The sequence below is a fragment of the Tamandua tetradactyla genome, chromosome 3 (assembly GCF_023851605.1).
Source record: "Tamandua tetradactyla isolate mTamTet1 chromosome 3, mTamTet1.pri, whole genome shotgun sequence".
In the NCBI taxonomy this organism is placed as follows: domain Eukaryota; kingdom Metazoa; phylum Chordata; class Mammalia; order Pilosa; family Myrmecophagidae; genus Tamandua; species Tamandua tetradactyla.
Window position 1 is genome coordinate 130,668,644 of NC_135329.1, and position 24,918 is coordinate 130,693,561.

Sequence of the window (24,918 nt, forward strand, 5' to 3'; positions counted from 1 at the left end):
AGTTTGAAGCAGTTTCTAACAAACGTAAATTCATCTCTGGAAGGCCTTGAGATTCTCTGATTTCTCTCTATCACAGGACCTTGCTTAATTTTTCTAACCACTTGGCATTTTCTATTTATGCATTTCTTTACTAGTTTACTGCCAGTTTTCCCTCCCTAGAATATAAGCATCATAAAAACAGGGACCTTACTGCCTAGCTCATCCAGCATCCCATCTCTAGAATAGCACCTGTTTCTTAATAGGCCCTCAATAAACATTTATGGAATGAACCAACTTTTGAATACTGATTATGGAACCGCTTTTCTTTATAAGAAATTAATGAAAGAACGTTGATGACTTTTATTTATGGACAGTGTCAATGCTTTTTAATCATGCTTTACCAACTCCACCAACTGGTATACCACAAAAGGCGATGGTTCCCAGAAACCTTAGCTTACTACAGCTCATTTATATGGCTGAGATCTTTAGATGACTACGGGAGAGTAATTTAGTTAGGACTTGGCTGCATACCATCTACTCTAGTTCCACTGAGACTGTAATTCGGATCTTCAATAAAGTCATGACTCCTTTAAAGTCATGTCATGATTTATACCTCCTAGTTGTTGGGAGTTTTATATGTTATTTTACACCTTTAGATTTTAACAAAATCCATGAGTTTTTAAAGGTACTAAAATCTTAGTTCCTTTAACTTCATCTAAACGTATTTTTAAATATCAAATTTAGCTATCATGTAGTAATTGAAACACTCAACACTTAGGTTTGTTGAATAGATTGAAAGAATTTAAAATTTTATCATTAATATCACTGTATGCTCATATATATATCTATATATGGTACTTTTCAATCCATAAAGAAGAAATCTTGTTCTGAACTACTTTATATTCTAATTTATGTTGTATTTTGCGTACACCATTTTAGGGTTTTTTTTTCTTAATCATCCTCATTTTAAAACAAATTAGCAAGAGAAAAGGTATTATCAGGGTTTTAGGCCACATTTTAATTAGCTCAAAAGGTTGCTCACAAAAGTGCTCTGCTAACCAAGATCTTTACTATTTAAAGAAAGATAATTTTTCTTCTCCTTAAGTTTGAGAAGTCAGACCTAATAAAATGAATGTCACCCTATATATTAATTTAGAGCCTAGAACTTGTGAGATTTCAACATAGAAATAACTATTTTACAAACCCTGTTGTTAAAAATGAATTAAAAACTGAGTTAAAAACAAACAGATAAGAAACCTCTCAGATACCTTTTCTTTTCCTCTCATATTCAGGTGTATGTTTTAAATTCTTGGTTTTCTTTTTTTTTCTTTCTTTCTCTCTCAATGAAACAGACATGAGTAAATCTCTGAACAGGTACCAGATTAGTTAAAGAAATCTCAAATAAATTTCAGTAGAAATATATTAATGCAAAAACTATTATTCACATTGGTTTGAGAGTTTTGCAATGAGGAGATTCTTTTAATAGTTCTTGTCTTTCTGAATAATAATCACTATGTAATTTACCCTTTTTAAGAACAGATCACAAATGATCATTGTGACGAATACACAGCTATGTGATGATATTGTGAGTCACTGATTGTACACTGTATATGGAATGTTTATATGTTAAGATTTATCAGTACAAATATTTTTTAAAAAAGAATAGCTCACAATTTGGAGAAATGAATAAAAGAAAACTCACCTGATTTGGTTACAATTCAAAACTAGTAATCACATTAAGAATAATTAAAATAGTGATACAATTTGCAAAATAGTGACATCTGGTTTTTAGAAGGGGGATAACTGCGGAGGCCCCCCTCATGGAATTTTTCACTCATCCTCAAGATCTCAAGCCTCAAATGATTTCACCATTACTGATCGTTCTCAAGATCAGAAATGAGAATATTTTCTTCTAAATTTACTGTACTGAAGTTGGTTGTAGAATTATAAGGATTCCCAAATCCTGCAAGTCTTCTGAAGAAACCTCTGTTCTGCTTGTATATGCAGAAGGAAAGTGTGGAAATTGTCAGAATTACTATCAGTGTCAGTGTTACTGCAAGAGGTACAATGCTGTGACTTGGTCCTGAAAGTAGATGAGAAAAGGACAGCTTCAGTAATGATGAAGTAAGATAAAATACTGCCATAAAGTTACTTTCTATTTTATTATTTCTAAGAAAAATAAAAATATTCTCTACTGTTCCAAACTTACCTTCTCCTGGATGCTCCTTTACAATGTGAATATCTAAAATCAAGTACAAAAAAACAAAACACTGAGGTGAAGTTTTTCTCTTAATTCAGCCTAACTATTTATAGCAGGTGTCAGTAAACCATGGCCCGATGGACCAAATTTGACTGGCTGTTGTTATAAATAATGTTTTAGTGGAACAGCCATCCTCATTCGTTTACCCTCATTCATTTATTGTCTATGGCTGCTCTTGAGCTACAATAGCAGTAGTTGTGACAGAAACCAACTGATCCCCAAAACCTAAATCATTTACTCTCTGGCTCTTTACAAGAAAAGTTTGCCCACCCGAGTTATAATAATGATTATTATTGCTCACAAATACATGCACTGCATTTTTTTCTTTGTTTGTTTTTAAGCTGGAGCGTCTCCCTCCAGTCTCAGCACTGAGCTAAGACTATAGATAAGAGTAATATATAGTGCCTGCCCCCAAGTAACTCACAGTTTCATTGGGATCAGATATGGAGTTGGTTCAGAAATGACAAGTTCCCTGCCTCTATGCAAGGATTTTTATATCACATTTTCTCACCTTTGTGAGCTCAAGAATCTTTGGAAGTGAAAAAGATTTCCCTCATACAAGAAGTGAGAGGGTTCCTGTTTTAGGACTTTCTACTGTAAAAATGGATCTCAAGTAGAATCTATCTCAGCATTTCAACTCTGCTATTTTTGATCTAGGTAAAAATTCAAAGAAAGATGTAGAGAATGATCCAGAAAGACCAGCAGGTGGATTTGTGATTGGAGAAGTATCTTGGTACATTACTTAAGCTCATTCATTCTTTCATAGGCTTAAAAGAAATAGCAACATGGTTACCAAGAGAAAACCCACATTAAAAAAAATTGTTTTATTATTAAAAAAAGTTTTATAATTTGCATAATAATGATTAAAAATGATTTTATGTGTTTAGATACCTCCTTAAGAAGGACTGTTAAGAGTATTTTCAGGATAGAGGCAGTGCATAGGTGTAGAAGGAAGACTAAAGAGTTTGAAAATTTGAAGTTGGTGCTTCATGTGGCCTCACTTTGGACAAGTATTTTCCATATCTGTAAAAGGGGGGTACTTTATCTGCTCCATTACCTTGGAAAATTGCTGGGCAGTACAAATAAGGTGCCATAAGTACTGTAGGAAGCTTTAAAGCATTGCACAATCATGAGGTATTTCTGACTTGATTTTGATGCTTAAATCACTTGGGCAGGCTATTTATTAGGCTTAGTAAACAGTTGGCACTCATGCTATTGGGCTTCATATATCAGTGTCCACACAGACGCGTTTCTTCTTCTTCATTCCCAGTATCTCATCAGCCACCAAGCTTGCTTATTCTCTTTTCAGAGTATTTCTCATTTCTATTCCTTTGCTCTTCCTGGTTCTAAGACTTAAATTGCAACTGCCTCCCTTTATATCTGGATGAGTATAACTCCATTCCAGGCTGTTTGCAAATAGAGCCCATAGGGGTTCCCTGTCTTCACCACCACGAAATTCAGCTCTCTGGCCTCACATATAACCTGTGGCTACATCCTAAATTACTGTTCAATTTTATTCCCATCATCCCCTAATGTGAGCCTTCTGCTCCAATATAAGCTCATTCTCAATGGCTAACTATGGTCAAATTGGGTCTTATGTCCATAATGCTCTTTTCCTTTGTTCCCGCTCCTTAAACTGCCTTCATTCTTTGAGATCCAAAGTCTCGCCTCCTCTCTAAAGCCTTTTCCAGAAGAAGAAATCTCCCTTTCTTTATACCACTGTCATCCAGAAAGTGTTATTATTGTTATAGTCACTGTTTCACTGTAAATGATCCTCATTACTGTGCTTAGAAATCTCTGTAATTATTTGCATATGATTATTTTTGTTTTGATTTCTAAAATTATTTTATCATAACAAGCTATTTAACCTAAGATAAAGTTAAAATATGACATATGACTTACCATAGAGATTCACATCTATTTGTTCACAACAAAAATATCCAGGCTTATATTATATTTCCTGGGACCAAAGATGAATCTTAAAACTTCATATAGCAGTCACCAGAATGAAAGTTGGCTTATACTTTTAGCTATATGGAATTGAGGTTACCTGCTTTTTGCCTGCTGGGTTAACAGGCTGGGTGACACAAGAAAGCCATATAGTCTTCATGTTGCTTTACAATGATTTTTTTCCTTCATATCAGAGGATGGAATGTGCTGAAGCTTTCTCTGGCTTGTTGGATGCAGAATAAGACGATAACGTCATAATCTAACTGAACACCCTCTGCATGCTTAGATTTTAAAACCTTTAAATGCTAAAGAGGTAGGTTAGCTTTAGGATAAAATCAAAATGAAGAATCTACCCACCTGCTTCCATTTTACATATAAATCCTTTTTTTTCTTGACACGGGGTTAACTGCCACACTCCTTCGGGGATCTTCAGGGCAGCACACAGGTGGGGTTTGAACTGGTCTGTCTCTGCCTCCCGAATGCCCCAGTTTGCTTGGTCTGTGGGAGTCCCATCAAACCACCTCATGGTTTCATCTGTGGAAACACTGCTGACTCATTATGAATTATATGTATGCTTATCAGATACACTAAGACTGGAATCAACCATAAAAAGTAGCACCTAGATTGAATGAGACTCTCCCCTTATCTGATGCTTTCAGCTAAGTAAATAACATCATGTACTCAACATCAGAAGGCAGATTATTATTAAAGATGACTTGTTGCTAATCTTCTATGGGTTTTAGGTATATTGTTTCATTTAGATTATCCTGTTTCTGAATGTAACCATTTAAATGTAAAAATATGTCATATCATTATAATCAATATAAAGAAATCATTTAATAAACCAATCAATATAAAGAAAAATCCTTATAAGTTCTACTATCTATATAATTACAAAATGGCACATTTTTCTTAAGGAATTTCACAGTGACTTTCTTTCAATAGCAAGTTGGCGGTGGGTATCCTGAGGGGTGGGGTGCTGGAAAAGGTCCACCCCGCATGTAAGCAATCATTCCATATGTACGCAGGCAGAATTTTCAGTCTGTTTTTTATTATCAGTGTATATTGCCAATTCTAAACTATGCCAGCGACAATATACTCCCCCTTGGTGGGGAGGGGCACCTACCTGCCCACTTTGGTACACACAACTGCACCAAGGTCTCCATACCAAATAACCATCAATTACAGAAAGAACACCATGGTCTCCTTTTACTTACAAAACTCAGGTGTTTATGAATAACGAACAACAATTGTAATATCACTGAAGCATGTTTTTAAAACTCTATTATGCTTTCATAATACATAGGGATCTGGGGTATTTTCAAGTAAACATGGTTTTGCTATGCTGTGACTAAGTCTGTGAACACAAAGCTTGAGACAAGCATCTTTACACTATGAAGGTAAGTATAAGATAAACTTGTGTTGTTCGGTGGTTTTCATTTTAAGCATTCTGGGATTATTTCAGAGAACTGGAGGGTATAGAAAAGAGTTAGCAATGTCATTTTGGAAGAAAGGGCTCTAACATTCATGTGATTATTTCACAGCAAATGTTGTACCAAAGGAGTTTTCTGGTTCAGAGATGCCATTATCATCTGCCTTAACAACCGTGTTTTTATTTATGCCCTCTCCTTTTCGCTACCCAAATCACTTACTGTTGCTGTCAAACAGAGCATTCAACCAAACCATTTGGACAGAAGAACCAAAAGCAAAAAGCTCTTCTAGAAGAAATGTATTTTCAGCCTCATCCTTGATTGTTAAAAGATTAGATCCTATAAGATAGATAAACAGCAAATGAACAAATAATTGTGTTTACACATAAACAATATTTTTAAAATATCTCCTTATACAACAATCTGCAAAGCCTAGGCTTTGAAAATTGAATTTTTCATTGTAAATAAATGATTCTGATTTAAAGGTTTAAAGTAAAACCACACTTATTAAGAGATACAAGCTTGCACTGAAGATATTAAAAGCATACAATATTCATTTTAGGGAACATTTAAAATTCATAATTCAAATGTATTTAAAAGGAACATTTCCTTGGGAAAGTGCAGTATTCTGAGACATCATCTTAGGTTTTCAAATGCCACATTGAACATTAAGTTTCATATATTAACTGGCCCCAAACAAGCAAATTCATTAGTATTTATTTTTCCATTGTTTTCGTTGCTGCTAAAGCCACGAAATAATCAGACAAAGAAAACCACATTGTTTTCAGAAATTTCAAAAAGGAGCACACTGAAAGCATTTACCATCATAAAAATAATTACCTTCCTTTTTGCAAAATTTATGAGCCGCCTCAAAACTCATACTGTCTAGAACTGTAGAAAAACTGTAGCAATTATTTTTAAATTTTATCCAGGGGATAGATGTTTCTGAGCACAACTTTTGATGTTCTAGTGGTCTTGTTTCTGTGGACAAAAATCAGTTCTGATTTTAGGATGGTGACTGGGTTCATTTATTACACTAAACATTGCATTGCATCCTATGGAAGAGCTGGTAAATAATATGTAATGAGATTTTCATGGCAATACTCTGAAAGACTGGGTTTAATGTAAATGATTATAAAACTAGGCCTGGTTTATAGCATTCTGGCAGAAATCATCATTCCCTAAACATAACAGGATACATTCATGCACAGCTTCACAGGCTTAGTTTGGGCGCTGGCTGGGTAAAGGTGGCTCTTTCATGTTTCCAATTAGTATCCTAAAGGTTGGAACAACTGGAGTGAGTGATTCATCGAAATACCAGCAGTTGAATGATGCTGACAAAAGGGACTTCCAAATGCATAAAAGGTATTGCATGAGTGCTGAGCATCACAGGTTTAAAAAATCCTTATCTGCTATTAAACCTGTGAAAGTCAATAATGCACTCAAGAAAGAATCGTAATATAACATAATGTATCATAAATGAGGTGCCTTCCGGTGGACGTGGGGGTGGGTCTTTGCTTCAGAGAATAAGGTGGCGTGAGAAACATCCACGGCACATCCCTGCTCTGCCATGTACCAGGGATGTGGTCATGGGCGTGCTGACTCACCCCCTACACTTTGGTTTCTTCATCTGTGAAAGGGAGTGAGCAATAATACCTATCTTACAAGTTGTATAGTTTAAATGAATTAGTGCCTGACACTTTAGAAGCACTCAATAAATGCATTGTTATGGAAAAGGGAAGAAGGGCAACTTTTATAGTGTTTTAGAAGCAGAATTAGCTTTTCCAATACATATGGCTATCATTTATTTTTTATCCTTGTTTTGATTTAAGGTTACATAATGTGTAGGCTATTGATTTATAATATGCAGAATGTAAGTACAGGCATACCTCAAAGATAGTGTAGGTTTCAGTTACAGACACTTTGCTAAGGTGAATATCACAAAAAAGGAGTAACACGGATATTTTGGTTTCCCAGTGCATAAAAAAGTTATGCTTACACTACACTGGAGTCTATTAAGAGTGCAATAGCAATATGTATAAAAAAAAACAATGTACATACTTAAATTAAAATGTGACCCAGAAACACAAAGTGAGCACCTGCTGTTGGAAAAGTGGTGCACACAGACTTGCTTGACGCAGGGTTGCCACAAATTTTCAATTTGTAAAAAATGTGATATCTCCAAAGCGCAATAAAGTGTAAAATATTTACAGGCAATAGAATGAGTTATGCCTGTAAATGCATGCACTTTTACTAACTGAGAGATTTAAAGGAAGAACAGCTTGTGTTAAGGAATACTATGTACACCATAACAATCAAGGGAGAGGTGCCCTAGTGTAAGGGGATAAAAGTCACATCAGAGTGTGAGGAAATGCAGCTTCTGCTCCTGGTGCTGCTCAGGGACAGCTATGAGATCCTCAGGAAGCTATTTATATGTTGGACCTTTCTGAGTTTCACCTTTAGAATAAAGGGGATATGCATGGCCCTTTCCACATGCTCCTAACCTACCTATCCAACCTGATTTCCCACCTCTCCCTTATCCATAACCTTCAATACAAGCAAATCTCAACACCAGCTCTGCTTTAAATGTGCTGAGTCCTTTCTTTCTTCCATGCCTTTGCCCAAGCCTTTTCTGCTTAGAATGTCTCTCTACAGTCCATCATTGCCTGCTTACATGCCAAACACTCTGCACAGCATCTCCACTGTCATTTTTTAAGAAGCCTTTCTCCATTTCCCCAAATGGATATGATAGGCTCGTTTTTTCTCTAACCCACACAATACCTGCTGCCTCTGTCATATCATTTGGTAACCCTGCCTGGCATAACAGTTGTTTGTCTCAAATCACTGACTGGTCCAGAGGTTTCTTGAGGGCAGAGACTTCTTACTACTCATCCTCATGATCCCTACTTAGCACAGTGACATGCACATAGTAGGTGCACAGTATTTCTTGAGTTACATGGAACTGAACCCACCAGTGGCGACATGACAAACGGCTCCTTGTAGAAAGGATTCGCAGGCAGTGCTGCTCCAGTGTCCACTGGTGTTGGCAAAAACACAGTCACCCAGGAAGGACGACTCTTCATCTTTCCAAAAAGTGAAAGAGGATTTGGTGCCATCTGACCAGTCAAAATGAAGACCGTTCTGTGGAGGGAAATTGAGCCATCATTTCCTTGCTAAGACTGCTGGTGGTACCACGCAGTACGGTCTGAGCATCCACAGCTCACAGATTTAACATTCCATACCTCTTTCAGGGGGTCCAGGACAACTTGCGGAGACAGCCTGACAAAAAGGAATATCTGCTACAAGCAATTTCTTTTTCAGTGTTTGGGAATTCTTGGCCCCTGCTACCCTAATTTCCCAATAAGTAATTAGAATGAATTTGGATCTTTACTTGCTCTTTACATCAAAATAAATTTCAGATTGATCCAAGTTTAAACATAACATTGAAAATACAAAAGTGTTACAGAAAACTTAGCTAAATTTTTTATGCACTTGATGTGGGGAAAATTTTGCCAAGTCTGACACAAAATCCAGAGGTTATAAAGCAAAACTGGCTACATAAAGTTACAACATATATAAATATAATAAAGTAAAAGTAAATAGAACCTAGGGATAATTTACTTAAAGAATTCTCACAGATCCGTAGGAAAAAGACAAAAACAAAAACAAATTAAAAAAACACAGAAAATGTACAAAGCACTCAACTAGCCAATTCACAATTAAATGTCTGATGAACATATAAAAATGTTTGCTCATACTAATAAAGAACATGTGTTAAAAAACATGAAATACTATTTTTCATCTCTACTCCTGGTAAAGATTAAAATTTTATGGATATTCAGCCTTGGTGAGGAGAGGGCAAACCAGGTGTTACTATACATTGTTGTTGGCATGTAAATTGGTGCAAGCTTTTGGAGGGCAATTTGGCATCACTTGCTAAAATTTGAAGTGCAGTCAGCAATTTCACTTCTGGGGATTTGTCCCACTTGTACAAGGATATTTGTTGTGTGTTGTTTGTAACTGTGGAACAATAAGAAGAACACAGAAGTCCAGTCACAGGGGAATTATTTAATAAATTATGGAACATCTTTATATGTTGCTGTCACAAAGAATGTGTTAGACTTTTATGTGCTCATATGGAAATTTATAAAAACTACAAAACCTTACTTTCTAAGTAAGAGGAAAAAAATCCTGTGTGCTAACTTTCAAGGGGTACTGAATTAATTAACAACCAAATTTCTAGGCAGGAAGCAGGTTTCATTTTTCTTGGGGATGCCTGCCTAAAATGCAGCAAATTACCCAAATTTAGGTGCTTCAGTTTAAGATGTATTCCACTGTACCCATGAGACAGCATTCTGTGAAACTAAGAAATCCTCTGAGAAACTCTGAAGGGCACTGATTTCCAGAATTTAGTCAAGTGGGTGTTGCTCAAAAGGTGTGTGTCCTGGGCAGGCTACGATGGCTCAGCAGGCAGAGTTCTCGCCTGCCATGCTGGAGACCTGGGTTCAATTCCCGATGCCTGCCCATGCAACAACAAAAAAAGATGTACGTCCTTATTTCATAGCTGTAGGCTGTTCATGATGTGGCTCAGCAGCAATATAAACCATTTATTTAAACATCACATCTATTATTATTTTTTTAACTGGAAAATTTTTCTGAGCTACTATCAGTAGCCATAAAACTAAGGGGGAAAATGTGAAAGTTAATTATACAAGAATGTTCCCAAGGGATTTAGGGCACCTACATCTGTGGTGAAGAGTCCAATCCAGTGGGCATGTCCTAGACGGTTGAGGATAACAGTGAGGAAGGACTGCTGATACTGGTCTGTAATGCTGACCAGTTCTGCTCCATGCATCAGGCAGGCTTTGACTGCTGTATACCAAGTCATATTGGCATTAATTATTTTGTAAGTTCTGTTTCCATAATCTAAGGTATTGGGGATTGGATACATATCAGATGCATTTACATCAGGTCCAGAAGTATCTAGAACAAGAAGCAGAACAATCATCTGCAGCATCTAGATGAGAAAGGGAGGAGGAGGCAAAGCTAAGCGGGGAGCCCTGTCACCACGATCCATGATGTCATGAACACCAGAGCATATTTCTTCCCAGAACTGACCATGTCAAAATGAAGACATTACTTAAAAGTGGGGGTAATGCTAAAGAATTAGAACGCTTAGAAAATTCAATGAACGGGTTTCTTCAAAATTATATACACATTGAAACATTTCTGCAAGATTTCCCATTTTTGAAGATTCTTGTCAAAGTCACCATGTTTTGGTAAGTGTCTTCATCAGGTTTCACTGTACTAGCTGTACTCAGCCCAACGCATACTAATCTAGCAGAAGTTAATACTTCATACCAATTATGTTGTTCCAAATGCAAGTGCATATTCTCAGATTCATCACTTGATTTAACTTCTGAGACTGCATGGTAATCACCATCATCTTTAATGTTTACATGTACAAATTCTAAGAATTTTTAAAAACCAAGTTTAGAAATGCTCAGAAATACACAGAGTTCTTATAGACAGTTACTATGTATTAAAATGCAGGGCTTTCACTGGTGTTTGTGTGTTCATGAGTGGTTGTGTTTCACATACAGATGCCTCCTGTTTAATATGGGCTTCTGCCCTTTGTCCTATATTATCTTATGCACTAGGATATAGTACATTTAGAAAACCTAAGAAACAAAAATGAAGTAAGAGTTTCAGAACTTTCTGACCCAGAGTAATTTAGGTTCCTCTCTGTACACTGGTCTTATTACCTTTGGGGTTGGAATGTTCCATGTGTATGGGCTAGAAGACCTGGGACTCGAACCCAGTCCTGATGTTAACTAGCTAAGAGAGCTTGGGAAAATTAATCTCCTGAAACCTGGTCTATAAGCGATTAGTAAAAATTACTCTATTTAAGAGGGATGTGGGTAGAATTCAACGAGGTAATTATTACACTGGACAGAGATTATAGTACCTGGGACACAACAGACACTCAATAAATTTTGGTGCTTGTTCTTTTCTCCTTCTCTTGTCACATTTTCCCCAATAAAACGGCAAAGTTGGGATCTGACTTTTACCTGAAAATGTCACCTCAGTATAGCCGTACATGCTGTAAAACTAAAATGAAGTTAATCTATTTATGAACTAAATTGTGGTAACTGGATCACACAGTAATTATCAGATTACTCATGGCTAGAAGTCTGTTTGCCAGCCTTCATACCAAGTCTAAGTTTTATACAGAATACCAATATATTACCAAAGTAGCTATTTTGAAATAACAATTAGTAAAATTAAAGTTACTAAAATTCTTTGTATATGTGACCCAAATGTCAATTTGACTGTTTTGCCCTACTGAATTATACATCTGTATTTTCACATATATGGATTTCTCCTTATGTAACTAGTTTCATCCAGTTAAAATATATAAGTGATTTTAAGCAACCTGCTTTTGTCACCCATTACACTGCAAAAGAGAGATCTTATTGGAAGCTGTGGTCAAAATTTGGGGACTTAGCTTTTCCCTCATTTTTCTTTTTATTCAGATTTCTTCATGCTTCTGACAGGTAAGAGATTTTAAGGTTTGAGCTTAATGTAAACACATATTTCCCCGGCAGACAGAGAAAAGGAGTAGAATTTGGGCTTTCATTTGTAAGCCTCAAGAATTTGTGTAGTTGAGTAATAAATTTTTTTGCAAATAAAATAACTATAATTTGTTGAACAGGGGCCAGAAACTATGCTAAGGGTAGTATATACATAAAGTCTGTGAGATAGCTATTGCCCCATTTTACAGATGAGGAAATTAAGGTTTAGAGATAGTAAGTAGCGTGTCTGACAACTTATTTACAGAGATAGGGTGGGAACCAACATCCACCTGACCCCTGTGCCTAGGATCTCAATCATCACCACCCTATACTGTCTCCAAGAGAAGATACACATTGTTAGTCCCTAAAATATCAGAGAGAAGCTGGTCAGAGAATAAATTTCAAGAAAAACTTAACATTAAGGTAGTAGAACAGAGTCATGGTACTTAACTGAGAAACCTTGAATGTGTTATCGATTTTTCTTAAATCTCAAGTTCCTGATCTGTAAAATGGGGAGGCTTTTACCTACTTCATAGACTTATCATGAGGATTTTATAGCATAATGATTTATAAAGCCAAGGCCCATTGTTAGTACACCCTCAGCATCTAACTACATGGTATAATGGCGCTATTTCTTTCACTGCAAGGTTCTGCTGTTTACATATACTTTTGCTATAGCTGATCCAGTGTCTTCTTTCAGTTCCTGACTGCTATTATGTTTAAGAGATAACTAATTTTGAACTAGGAAACCAAGCTTTCCTAGAACTGTTTTACTGAATCATTAAAGAGATCACATGCGTGTAACACTAAGAAGTACAATTCATCTTCCAAATAAGCACATTTATGCTAGGCTGCTCAGAGTTCCACAGCTCCAGACACAAACTGTGGCTTCCTAGGGTGGCATGGTAGAGAGAAACCTAGTGCCCAGTAAAAGCACAATAGCTACTAGCTGTTGTTGCTGTTGTTATTGTTTTAATTTGTATTACTGAGGTCCCTGCATGGCTCACTGACCCCAAAGGCTAATTATAGTAGTATGACTTTGGTATTTCATACCAGAAGCCCTTGGGGTTTTGACTATCAGATTTAGAAACATCATTGCATGCCATATTTAGCCAAAGAAACCATTTTTAGAGTTCCAAAAAAGGAGTAAGCATGAGTTGGTTTATTTCCCTGAATGTTCTCCAATATTTTCCCAATGTCTTTTTTATTGCCTGAACAGACACATAATCTCAGAACAAAGCAAAAAAGTCATATTTAAAAATGACTACAATGGATGTATATACTCAGTCACTACTCAAGAGGCCTCTGCAATCCTTAGAACTTGCTCAAGGGCATAATCCTGGGGTAGTGGAGGATTAAATTAAATTAAATGACTAAATATATACAAAGTTCAAAGAATAAGTGACTGGCACTGTTAGCTATGACCCTGTCAGCTATCCATCAGTGTAACACAAATACGGAAGGAAGAATGAACCATGGAAAAGAAAGGAATAAAAAGTAAATCTTTCTTACCCTGCATTTTTTCACAAACAAAGCCATAACCTTCTTTTCCACAGTCTTCAAAATACCATTTTCCAGTGAAATGAAAATTGGGATTACTTGACAGCAAGGCACAGAGAGGAATATGTTTTTGAACTTCTGTGGTGTTATGACTTGGAATCTGGAAAAGAATCATATATATATAAAACATATAACATATATATATGTTATCAAAAAAAGGGGCTTTGAAATTTTTATTCAGGACACAATTTTTTTATTTAAACACAATTACTACTTGTTTATTTGCATCTTTGAGCTTGTTCACACATTATTACATAACCCAGAAAGTAAATAATTATCATGATGAGTAATTATAATTATGGAATATATAAAATTATATTATTAGGAATTAATATATTAATAATGTCCTTATACAGATTTATGCCTATTAAAGATAGGAAATAAAAAATAAGATTTAGTAAACAAGTCTGGAATAGAATCTCTTGCCAAGATGATTTCTAAATATATAAAGCTTAAAACTTACATTTACTATATCAAACGGAGACCAGTTAGAATATACTACAGGCTTTCCATTTAGCCATTTTTCATAATCATCATTTTGTAACCCTATCCATACATTAGTGGTCTGGCCAAAAAGATTCATGGTAATGAAAGCTGAAAAATAGGAAAACATTACCAAATTTAATACTACATAAACGATTTCAGTAATCAACCGAATTATGTTTATAACTATAATTATATATAAATGACAGGAAAAATTACAAATCAACTGTTGGAATTTATTTCATCCTCATTAAGGTAATGCAGTTTCTTTCACTTTTATTTCAGTTCATGTTGATAGATATTAGTTGGCTAAGTCTGGGATTTCATCCTATCATTTACAAAGCAATTTCCAATGTTCATTCAATACCTTTCTAACAAGAAGAAGATTTATATAGAGTATATCAAATTAAAAAATGTATAAATAAATCTCAAGGGATCTAAAAAACTATTTTATGAAAATATAATAGACTATGCCTCATATTATTTTAGTCATTTAGAAGTACAGGCCATAAACATGTTCTTATTCTTTCTATACTAGTGAGACAAAGCGCTCCAAAAAATCAGCAGTTTACCCAGCCATGCAATATACTAACTTTTATAGTTGTCATTATATAAAACCTTATAGATCAAACTGAAAGGTTATGTGCCATCAGCAATAGAATGCTTTAAATGTTGATTTGGAAATGTTCATTTTTTTTTTTGAATATTAAAAAAATACGTGAATAAAAATGGCTATTTTGGCCTGGTCGAACATTGAGCACGCTACCTTGCTCCACCTCACTTTCAATGGCAACCAGTGTCCCGCCTTCTTCAACACAGAAACCTTGAGCAGATGTCCAGTTCCTCCAATGGCTTGGATCTTTGGGGATTTTCACCAAGAGGCACTATCAAAAAATGTCAAAACAAAGGGTTCATTTCTGCATTTTCCTAAAGGAATTTATAATTTCCCAAAGAGAATATCAGGGTCAGCCTTGAAAATTCTGTATAGTTTTCTTGGGCAAAAATAAAGCATTTTCCCTTCACCTGTTCCAAAAGTGTTCAAGTGAAATGAAGTGGAACACTTTCAGGGTGTCTATGACTTGCATGCATTTGCATCTGGCAAGAACAGAAAAAATGATGTGTGCTAACTGTGGGATTTCAGAACAATGGCTTTTGCTCAATGAAGAAAAGTATTCCCCCTAAACGAGCAAGCCTGATTGCAAAGTTTACGGTGGGAGATTTAATCTAAAAAACACCCTGGAGTGGAAATTAGCAGCATGGGTCAATTTCAGTTACAAATATGCTTCCTCACTTTAAGTGGAAGAGGAATATTGGGAAATCAAACCACATCAGGTATTTAAATTTTCTGAATACTTGGAATCAGACATGTGGGCAATATGTCAATTAGAAAGAAGCAGAAAAGGAAAAAGGAGCCCAGTAGGAAGAGAAGCTAGCAAAGGCAGGGCCAAGGAAACAAGGGAAAAGGAGAAACAAAAGGCTGTGGGATTTGGCAATGAGATTTGATTGTTACTCATGAGAGACTCCTGTCTGTGGTGTGGCAGAGGTTTCTTTGTTACAGGGTGATAAATGGAACAGTGCCTGCTTGGTAAGACTGGCTGAGTTGAAGGAAACATGCCCCACCCCCCTGGCCCCATAAAGCTCAGTTAAATTTAAACATATTGATAGAACCAGATAGAGTCAGAGGAGAGGGAGAGACAGAAAAGAAACCGACTATAATGGATCAAAGTTCCATTCGGGAGGGGCTTTATGCAAGGGATATGTCCACGTAGAATTTGCTTGGTACTTCTCATTCATGTTCAATCGTCTCACCAATGAACATAGACAACCCAGGTCATTGACAGATCATATCCCAAGATCTTGCCACTGAGAAAAACCCTAGCAACAGGATAATTCTAGGCTAGAGTAGGAAATCTACATTTCACAGAGAGTCTCTACCCATCCTTCTTTGGAATAACTTGGTATAATTGCTAGATTTATCAATCCTTCACCCATTCCCCACCATTGTAGATTCCTTAAAGGCACAGAGATTAAGTCTTACTCCCCTTTGAATATCACACCAGAGACTTTTCAGTAAACATTTAAGGAATAAAATAAAATGCCAAAAGGCCCTGAAACAGTTATAAATGATTTTCATTTCCAGGCCTTGTTGAATTAGCCCAGTAGCTTTCAACCAGGGAAGATTTTGCCTCTAGGGCATACATGGTAATGTCTGGAAATATTTTTGGTTGTCACAACTTGGAGGTTGGTGGGGAGGTGGGGAGGGGGATGCTCTAGGCAGCTAGTGGATAGAGTCCAGGTATGCTACTATATAGCCTACAATGCAAAAGATATTTTCACACGACAAAGAGTGATCTGGTCCTAAATGTCAATAGTGCTGATTCTTTTTAAAACTCAGTCCCAATCATTCACTGTTTGGTTTAAAATCCTCCAAGGATTTCCCATTGTTCTTAGAATAAAAACCAGAAATCCTGATCTAGCCTGAACTTGAGTTACCAACTAAGAGAAGAAATCCATTCTTCTGGCCCTTTTTACCCTACATGTTTCACAAAGAAAGTGAATTGGGTTTAATGGAGTTTAATTTTATAAGAACTATGCTTTTATCTATTTCTTTTCATTTTGCCTCTTTCCTCTAATTACAAATTCCAAAGAGTGGCACATACTAATTATTAGGAAGTCTTATCATTTAATGTGACTTCACCTTTGTTCAGACGGTCACACAAATGAACCATTCACAAATACCAATGAACTTTGTGGGTTGTTAGCTCAATCAATCTCTCAGAAAACACACAAATACACCCTCCACCGCACACCTCACACAGTGGTTGCCTCGACCACAATTTACCAGCTTGACTGTGGGAGTGTGGTCTCTCATTACCACTACTTCATTGTTTCTAAAAATGTAACATATTTACTAACACCTTTGGAAATGATGTCACTGATAATTAAAGCCGAGCAGCAAGATGAAGTACAGCATCCTTAATTTTAAACTGTTTATTTACTTACTAATTTGCAAAATGTGATCAAGTTTAAGGCATCTCCAACTAATACTGTGAATTAAGGAGGTTCCACTGCATTCCAAACAAGTTTTTGATTATGTAATTTTTTTTTTTTTTTTGTCTCACGGTCATTTTCAGCTCAACATTTGAAAATAGAATTAATGAACTCCTCAAACTTGGTCATCCCACTGTGTTCCTATTGATAGTGAATGGCACAGTCACCCATTCTTCTGTAGAAGTTTGAAACCTGGCGGTCATCCTCACCCCACCCTCCAACTCTATCACCCCTACAACTCTTCCAACTGGGCATCGCATTTCTCAAGTGCTCCCACTGTCTCTACCACCATCTCAGCCCAAGCTACTTGTCTCTTGCTCGGTCTGTGGCAATAACTTCTTAAGTCCTCTTACTTTTCTCACTCTTGCCCTCTTACAAACTGTCCTTGGCACTGCAGCCTGAGTGACTCTCTTCACAATTCAGTTCTGATCATGTCACTCTTGAGTTCAAACCCTTCAGGGATTTCCCATTGCTCTTAGAATAAAATATAACACGGCCCTTCTGTTTCTCTTGTCTTACCCCCCACCACTCTAGTTCTCTATGCTTCCTTTAGTTTCTTAAATATGACCACCACCACCAGGCCCAGCCATTGTACATTTTTATAGAACTGAGTAACTTTCCTACACCGCATGCTTCGCAATTTTAAATTACACAGTTATTTTCCTGATGGATGCATTAATGTTTGTTACCTCTTTAGTCTGAATGGCCCAAATGAGAAGGAATTTGTATCAGTTTTTTCTCATCATTGAATTTCCAATATTCAACACAGTTAAATGAAACAATGAACAAAGTGCTAAGAATGTGAATAAATTCCAAAAAAAAGGAAGAGAGTATTTTTGAAGGGAAAACTATGTTATATATGAAATCATATATTCATATATATTGGTTAATTGGTTAATCTCAAACTAGATGGTGCAAAGTAGTCATTAGCACTCAGCCAAAGTCCTTGAATAAAAAGTTGTAAATAGAAGCACAAGAGTCCATCTAACACGTTCTCGCCCGCCATGCCGGAGACCTGGGTTCAATTCCTGTTGTTTGCCCATGTGAAAAAAAAAAAGTTCATCTAACACACTCAAAAAGAATAATTAAATGTTCTTGCCACATCTCTGCTGTGATAAGTAACAGAAAAATCACTCTTTCTGGGGTTTTCTCTTCCTAGCCAAGCTTTTTAACACTGTCACAGGGAGAAAGTGATTTATGAGTTACCAGAAAAGATGCTTGACTTCAGGATTGTTTTTTTGGTGGAAATAACCAATAAATTTAGTCCTAAAAAGTCAACAAACAAGAAGTAAAGTTTAATGAGATATAACATGGAGACTCATTCAGAAATATCATTGTTATCTCACCATTTTCCTTCTGTAGCTTTATCTGCTAAACAGGAAAAACCATCCCTATTGGACTTTCCACTCCTTTCAGCTATCAATTCTCTTATTACAAAGTTTTCTAGTAATCTGATAAACACACCTGTTCCAAGCTGTGGATAACAGACCAGGCAATGTGTCATTTATCTTTCCTTGAAAAAAAAAAAAAGTGCTGCACCAAAGGAGTGAGACCATACTGGTAAATGTACAGGGAAAGGTGGGGAGACCCACATGGAACTCTGAAACTGTACCCTCAGTACTTTTCTTTTTTGAGGCGGGGGGTGGGTGGGGAGGGTGGTGCATGGCCTGGGAATTAAACCTGGGTCTCCCACATGGAAGGGAAGCATTCTACCACCGAACCACCCATGTACCCCTTTGGTCCCTTTTAAAAGCTCATCAGGTAATTCTAAATATGGGGTCAAGGTTGAAACCACTGGTTGAGCTGTTAGTGACAAAGTATTTTTTCTTCTAATTCTTGGCTGCATGAGAGCGTTTTGGCATGCTTCACACCTGGTTTTGGAAAACTCTAAAGTGTGTGCTTTACTCATGCCCCTTTATGTTCCTTTCAGAGAAAGCACTCACTTAGAATTCTGCCCTGGGTTTGCTCCACAGGGTTCCCTGAAACTGCCACCCACCCCATATCCCCTGTGCTTACACAGGAGAAAGCATGGATGGCGCTGAGATTTGTGTATAAAAAAGTCTGGGGAAGGACTGAACAAAAAGCAGTGATTGTGGTTCTAAGAATCATTCCTCTAATGTCTGGGATATGAAATGCCATCAATCTCCTTAAAACATCCCCTTTTGTACATGGGAGGAACCAGAGTTAGTAACTAGAAGAGTTGTGCTCCAGCCTTTGGGCTGCTCCAGCATGCACCTGCCCCGACAGCTGAGAAAAACTAATTCGCCAAAGGTTTTGATGAATGACTTAATAATCCTTAGTGTCTTACTGATGATACTAGCTACCGGTTTCTCATACTGAAATACATAAATTATTTACAACTGGTAGAAAGACTTTATGGTTTGAGAAAATAGGAAGCAGATAGAAAGGATCAACTATTTAAAAACAGAGGATATCAATACTATATTAAAATTTTCCAAAACTATATGATACTAGGAAATGTCTCATGGTGCCACTAGATTGATCATATCACTAGGCTAAGTTAGAATGGCAATATGTAGTTGGCAGCTGAAGGGGAAAACAAGGCCACCAGACTCGGGTCAGAAAACCTGAATTTAATTCATGACCTGACACTTCACTTGCTGTAAAGCATCAGAAAAGTCACACAACTTTATTGGGTCTCAGTCTTCTCATACCTAAGATGGGGATAATAATACCATGTATTTTTTAAAAAGTAATAGAATTTTATATATACATATGAAATTACAGAGCAAAATTAGTGCTGAAATATCCAGTGGGTGATCAATAAATATGTATTAAAGTCAAATGGCCCCATTTCCCACCATAACTATGGGGGCAAAATCACAAAGAACATAAGTGAACTGCTTTACTGAAAACTGGCTGTCCACAAGGGAAGGACAATTTCATATTAGCATACGAAATGATGGTGCAGTTTGGGTTTTTTAATTTTTGAAAGAACAAAGAGTTAAGCAATTATAATTTGGGTTGAATTTTAATTGCTTCTAAGGCCTAAAATTATTTTATTATAAAACAGAGCGAGCAGAGGAAAGGTCTAGGCCTTAAATTGAAGGCAGTATCAGAAATAATGCAATATTTAGAATATCCCACTAACTTTTTTTTTTTTTAATTCAATTCTGCATGGGAGCACCAGCTTCATGAGGCTCAAGATGACACTGACTTAAATAAGTTATCTGTCAGTCAATTCACATTGTGGGCAGAGTTCCACACTGGCTCCAAGCAAGGTAGAAACAAAGGAAAGACGATAAGAGTCTGGGCCCCTTGGGAATTTCCAGCTCGTTTGGGAGTAGGGTCTAGACACATAGATGTGTGTGCACACATACACACACACACACACACACACATCGCACCTAATGAAAAATTGGTGCCGCAAATGACTGTCCTACTAGTAAACACTGGGTCTACAGATGTCAAGAGGTGGTGCCAAGGCTATTTTATTCCAAGAGGTTTGTTCCTAAATTGAAAATTTCTCAAAGCTCTTGAAAGTTGCGTCAAAAAAAAAGGGGGGGGGGGGGCCAGGTCTTATGGAAAACTCATGGTTTATACCAGCCACTCCCATTTTTTCTTATTTTCCAAAATTAACACCCACAAAAGTGAAATAAAGGAAACTTTTTAAAAACCAACTTACCTTATAGTTAAAATAAAGCCATCCTTTGGGGCATGTTCCATGCTGTTTCGTTGTATCTTTTTCTTTCTCTATGATCCCAAACTTCTTTCGTTTACAAATACTAGGCATAGAAGCTGAACATTGTTTACTATCCCAGAGCCCTGGAGGAGAAAATAGTTCAGACACGGCATGGAAAAAATGTCAACTCTGCAGGCATCGTCTTTTCTCACGATTTCCATCATCACTCTGGTTTATCATAACTTATGTTTTTAAACCGAAGAACTGAACTAGACTACTGATTACAGAGTTCTCTAATGATAACACCTAAATGGAAAATAAATGATTAATAATTCCATTTCAAGAATGAAGAAATTTTGCAAGTGCACAAATATCTAACTAAAATACTGCAGTTGATATCATAAAACTGATTAAATACTTTTTTAGAGTTGGGTAATGAAAGAACACTTCATAGAATAATATTTTTGTTTAAAATTATTCTGCTTCATTATGAATAGAGAAAAAAGATTCTAAAACAATAAATGATCACTTTTACTGTGAATTCTTTAGAACATGTAGAAAATTTAAACTCAGGAAGTTCTAAGGAAGTAGCACTTCTCAACACTGACCCTTAAATAAAACAGACACATACATAGACATGCCCTCAGGAAAATATATCCCAGAGTCCTTAGTCTGCTGGAAATTTTTTTTTTTTTAATTTAGAGGAGCTATATTTTCAGAGTGAGGGTTACACAATGTATTTCATTAGCATTCAAGTTATAAATTCCAGAACAGGACAAGAATGTATGCAAATTGCAAGGGCAGGTTGGTTTATCAGTATTAGGAATATAATCCAAAAGGATATTGGCATTTTAGAATAGGAGCTGGAATGCTATTTTTAGACCAGATTAACCGCTGTTCTCCAAGACTCACAAAACAACCCTTTCTATGGGCTATTGTGACACCTGCTGGTAAAAGCAAGCTAATTAACCATATAGCTTTTCCTTTCCTAACATCTGTAGAGGTCCTTGTATCTAGGATTGTTTTCCCTGTTTAGCCCTCTCCTGACTCAGGGCACAAGGTTAGTTAGAATCTGTTAGGGTCAAAGATATCATTACCTTTAAAAATATATAAGGAGAAAACCAGAGAATAAAAGATTAAACTATTCTAAAGTGAGCAATTCATGGCATTTAGAACAGTCACAATGTTGTACAACTACCACCTCTATCTAATTCCAAAACATTTTCATCACCAAAATAAAACCCTATACTTATTAAGCAGTTCCCCCCATTCCTCTCTCCTCCCTAGTCTCTTGCAACCACCAATCTCACTTCCGTTTCTACGGATTTACTGATTCTGGATATTTCATATAAATGAAATCATGCAGTATAGAACCTCTGTGTCTAGCTTCTTTCTCTTAGTATAATGCTTTCAAAGTTCATCCACGCTTATATCATTACTTCACTCCTTTTTATGGTTGAATAATAATCCATTGCACATATATATCACATTTTGCTTATCTATTCATCTATTGATGGGCATTTGGGTTGCTTCCACTTTTGGCTATTGTGAATAGTGCTGTTATAAACATTTGTGTACAAGGATTTATTTGAGTATCAGTTTTAATTCTAGTGGGTATATACCTAAAAATAGGATTAGTGGTTCATATGGTGATTCTACAGTCAACATTCTGAGGGATAACCACATTCATCATGACCTTTCCCTGGCTAGGAGAGGGGTGGGTACGAGTGGACAAAGATGCAATCAGAACACCACCATGTGATGAACTGAATTAATAATAACCACAGTCTTCAACACAAATGTGCCTCCAAATCCAATCTGCAAACAGTCGTTCTAAGGAAACAACAATTAATACCAGGCATTACAAAAAATGCTGAATTAAATGAAAGTTTTTATTAAAAAACTGGATGTAATTGCAAGCAGTCGAAGTTCTGGACAACTATAATCTAGAGACTAGGGATAGATTAAAAAATAGGTCTATATTAAAATTCCCTAGAGAAAAGCATTAAGTTTATCTCTGAACAATTTCAACGGGCTCATATGTGGTGCTGTTTTGGTTCATGAGGAAGGACTTATCCAGCCGTAAATTATTTTTCAAACTTTGAATTCACAGATTGAACTGAAGGAATGGCCATCCTTAAGCCTGAAGACTGATGAAACTGAACACATTCAAATGAAAAGGAAAATAACCAAGCAAAAAACTTCTTACTGAACTAATGCGATGAAAATGAGACTTCAAGCGTCCTGAAAATTATTAGTTGGCATACAAAACAGAAAAAGGGATAAAGAAAGTAACCTGTTATGGATGAGATGAAGCCACACCTCTGGCTCTTATTATTCCCATATCTTTCTCTTCCTTTGTCCCAATTTTGGTATATTAATGGGGTGCCATCTTGCCAGCTGTAGGAAAATTAAACAATTTAAAGTCTTCTCTCATCCTGCATATTCAACCTCCAATACCATTCTTGGACTTCTGAGGTGTGGCTCAAAGGCATAATATTTTATTAAATTTAAAAAGACACTCATTGGGGGAAAGATCAAAGGTGATGGTGGAGTTATACAGAGAAGTAGGGTTTAACAAATGAGTATGATTGCTGAATCATTATATTGATATTTCTTTTAGTCTCTAGAATCTTAGAACAGCTAGAAATAAAAGCCTAAAGTTGTGGAATTGTAACCCACACCAAACTCTATCATCTGTTCTACAACTAATTGCTGCAATGTGCTTTGAAATTTATTGCATTTTGTATGTATGTTATTTTTCACAAAAATGAAAAAAAAAGTTGATTGTGATGATAAATGCACAGCTACATGATGACACTGTGAAGCACTGATTGTATACTTTGGATGATTACATGGTATGTGAATATATAATATATATCAATAAAAATAAATAATTTAAAAAAGACATTTGGTTAGGGAAATGAAAATTTTTAAGTTAAAGATAATGTTTGAAGGCAAATTCAATAAATTGATTGTCTAAGATCTAGTTCCATCATTCTGAAAATAAAACCTGTTGAACAAAATTAAATGCAAATTCATCTAGTTTCATACCGAAATTCATCATTGGCTCTTTCTTCTCGAAGACCAATCCACCAATTTACACCATACTTTGATAGCTAGTTAAGAAAAGAAAGAAGGAAACAAACAAACAAATGTCAGCATTGATTCTACTTGTTTTCCCTTTTCACTATTAAGATTCATGGGCTTGCTGTTAATAGCTTCCTATTCTTCCATATTTTACCCAATTATCTAAAAAGGACTATACAAAGGCTGAGAGTGTTGAGAAAACCTGAAACTTCATTATTCTAAATTATTCCCTTCTCATTATCAAGGAAAATTGTGATAGAAAATTGAAAATAATTTTAGTTTTAGCTAACATGCGGTATCCTGCTTACGTATCTATGTATTTAGAAGTATTTTCTGTCTCTAGTATAGAAATTTAAAAAGCAATATTGTAAAGGAAAATAGAAGATGGATTCCTTTTTTGACTAAAAACTTAGTGGTTTACCCTCTCAGTGATTTACAGAAATTCAACTCATATATATCTATTTGATAAGCAATTCAAGGCATAAAGATATCAGTAGCATAACAATTTTGAATTTTAGGCATTAGTCTGATTGTTAAGCTTTTCATTTTTCTGACTGTTAAGCTTTTAAACGGAGTATTATCACCCTCCTCATTTAAACAGAGATAATATAGAACAAAAGGATATTACACAATTCCCAGTGTTCAACAACTAGAAAATTATCCTTTAATGTTTTATTCATTTTACACTATTATTACTCACATGGATCTAAGAATAATCAAGTACAAAATTGAAACACCATACATATAAACAAATGCGTACACACACAAACATACGCATTATTCGACTTATGACCCAGGAAATTGAAATTCTTTCTTTAACTATAAAAGAGAAAGAGGCAGTTAGGATTACTCTAAAATCTTCAGATCAGAATACTTTATGGTGTGTGGGGTTTGTAT

The 24,918-nt window shown here is 35.9% G+C and overlaps 1 protein-coding gene across 2 annotated transcripts in view; it reads right to left on the reverse strand.

Annotated features, from left to right (window-relative positions):
- Positions 1-19: 19 nt before the first annotated feature.
- The window catches only part of PLA2R1 (phospholipase A2 receptor 1), a 128,245-nt gene continuing 103,346 nt past the window's right edge, over positions 20-24,918 (reverse strand). For both annotated transcript variants that reach the window (XM_077153975.1, XM_077153974.1), the window contains exons 18-30: positions 23,986-24,050; positions 23,228-23,331; positions 20,935-21,074; positions 15,004-15,121; positions 14,218-14,348; positions 13,707-13,854; positions 10,364-10,602; positions 8,592-8,760; positions 6,460-6,600; positions 5,842-5,958; positions 4,547-4,723; positions 2,189-2,221; positions 20-2,062 (exon numbers count right to left, since the gene is read on the reverse strand). In XM_077153975.1, coding sequence (XP_077010090.1) covers positions 1,851-2,062; positions 2,189-2,221; positions 4,547-4,723; positions 5,842-5,958; positions 6,460-6,600; positions 8,592-8,760; positions 10,364-10,602; positions 13,707-13,854; positions 14,218-14,348; positions 15,004-15,121; positions 20,935-21,074; positions 23,228-23,331; positions 23,986-24,050 — 1,794 coding nt within the window. In that variant the 3' untranslated portion in view covers positions 20-1,850. The remainder of the gene's footprint in view (positions 2,063-2,188; positions 2,222-4,546; positions 4,724-5,841; positions 5,959-6,459; positions 6,601-8,591; positions 8,761-10,363; positions 10,603-13,706; positions 13,855-14,217; positions 14,349-15,003; positions 15,122-20,934; positions 21,075-23,227; positions 23,332-23,985; positions 24,051-24,918) is intronic.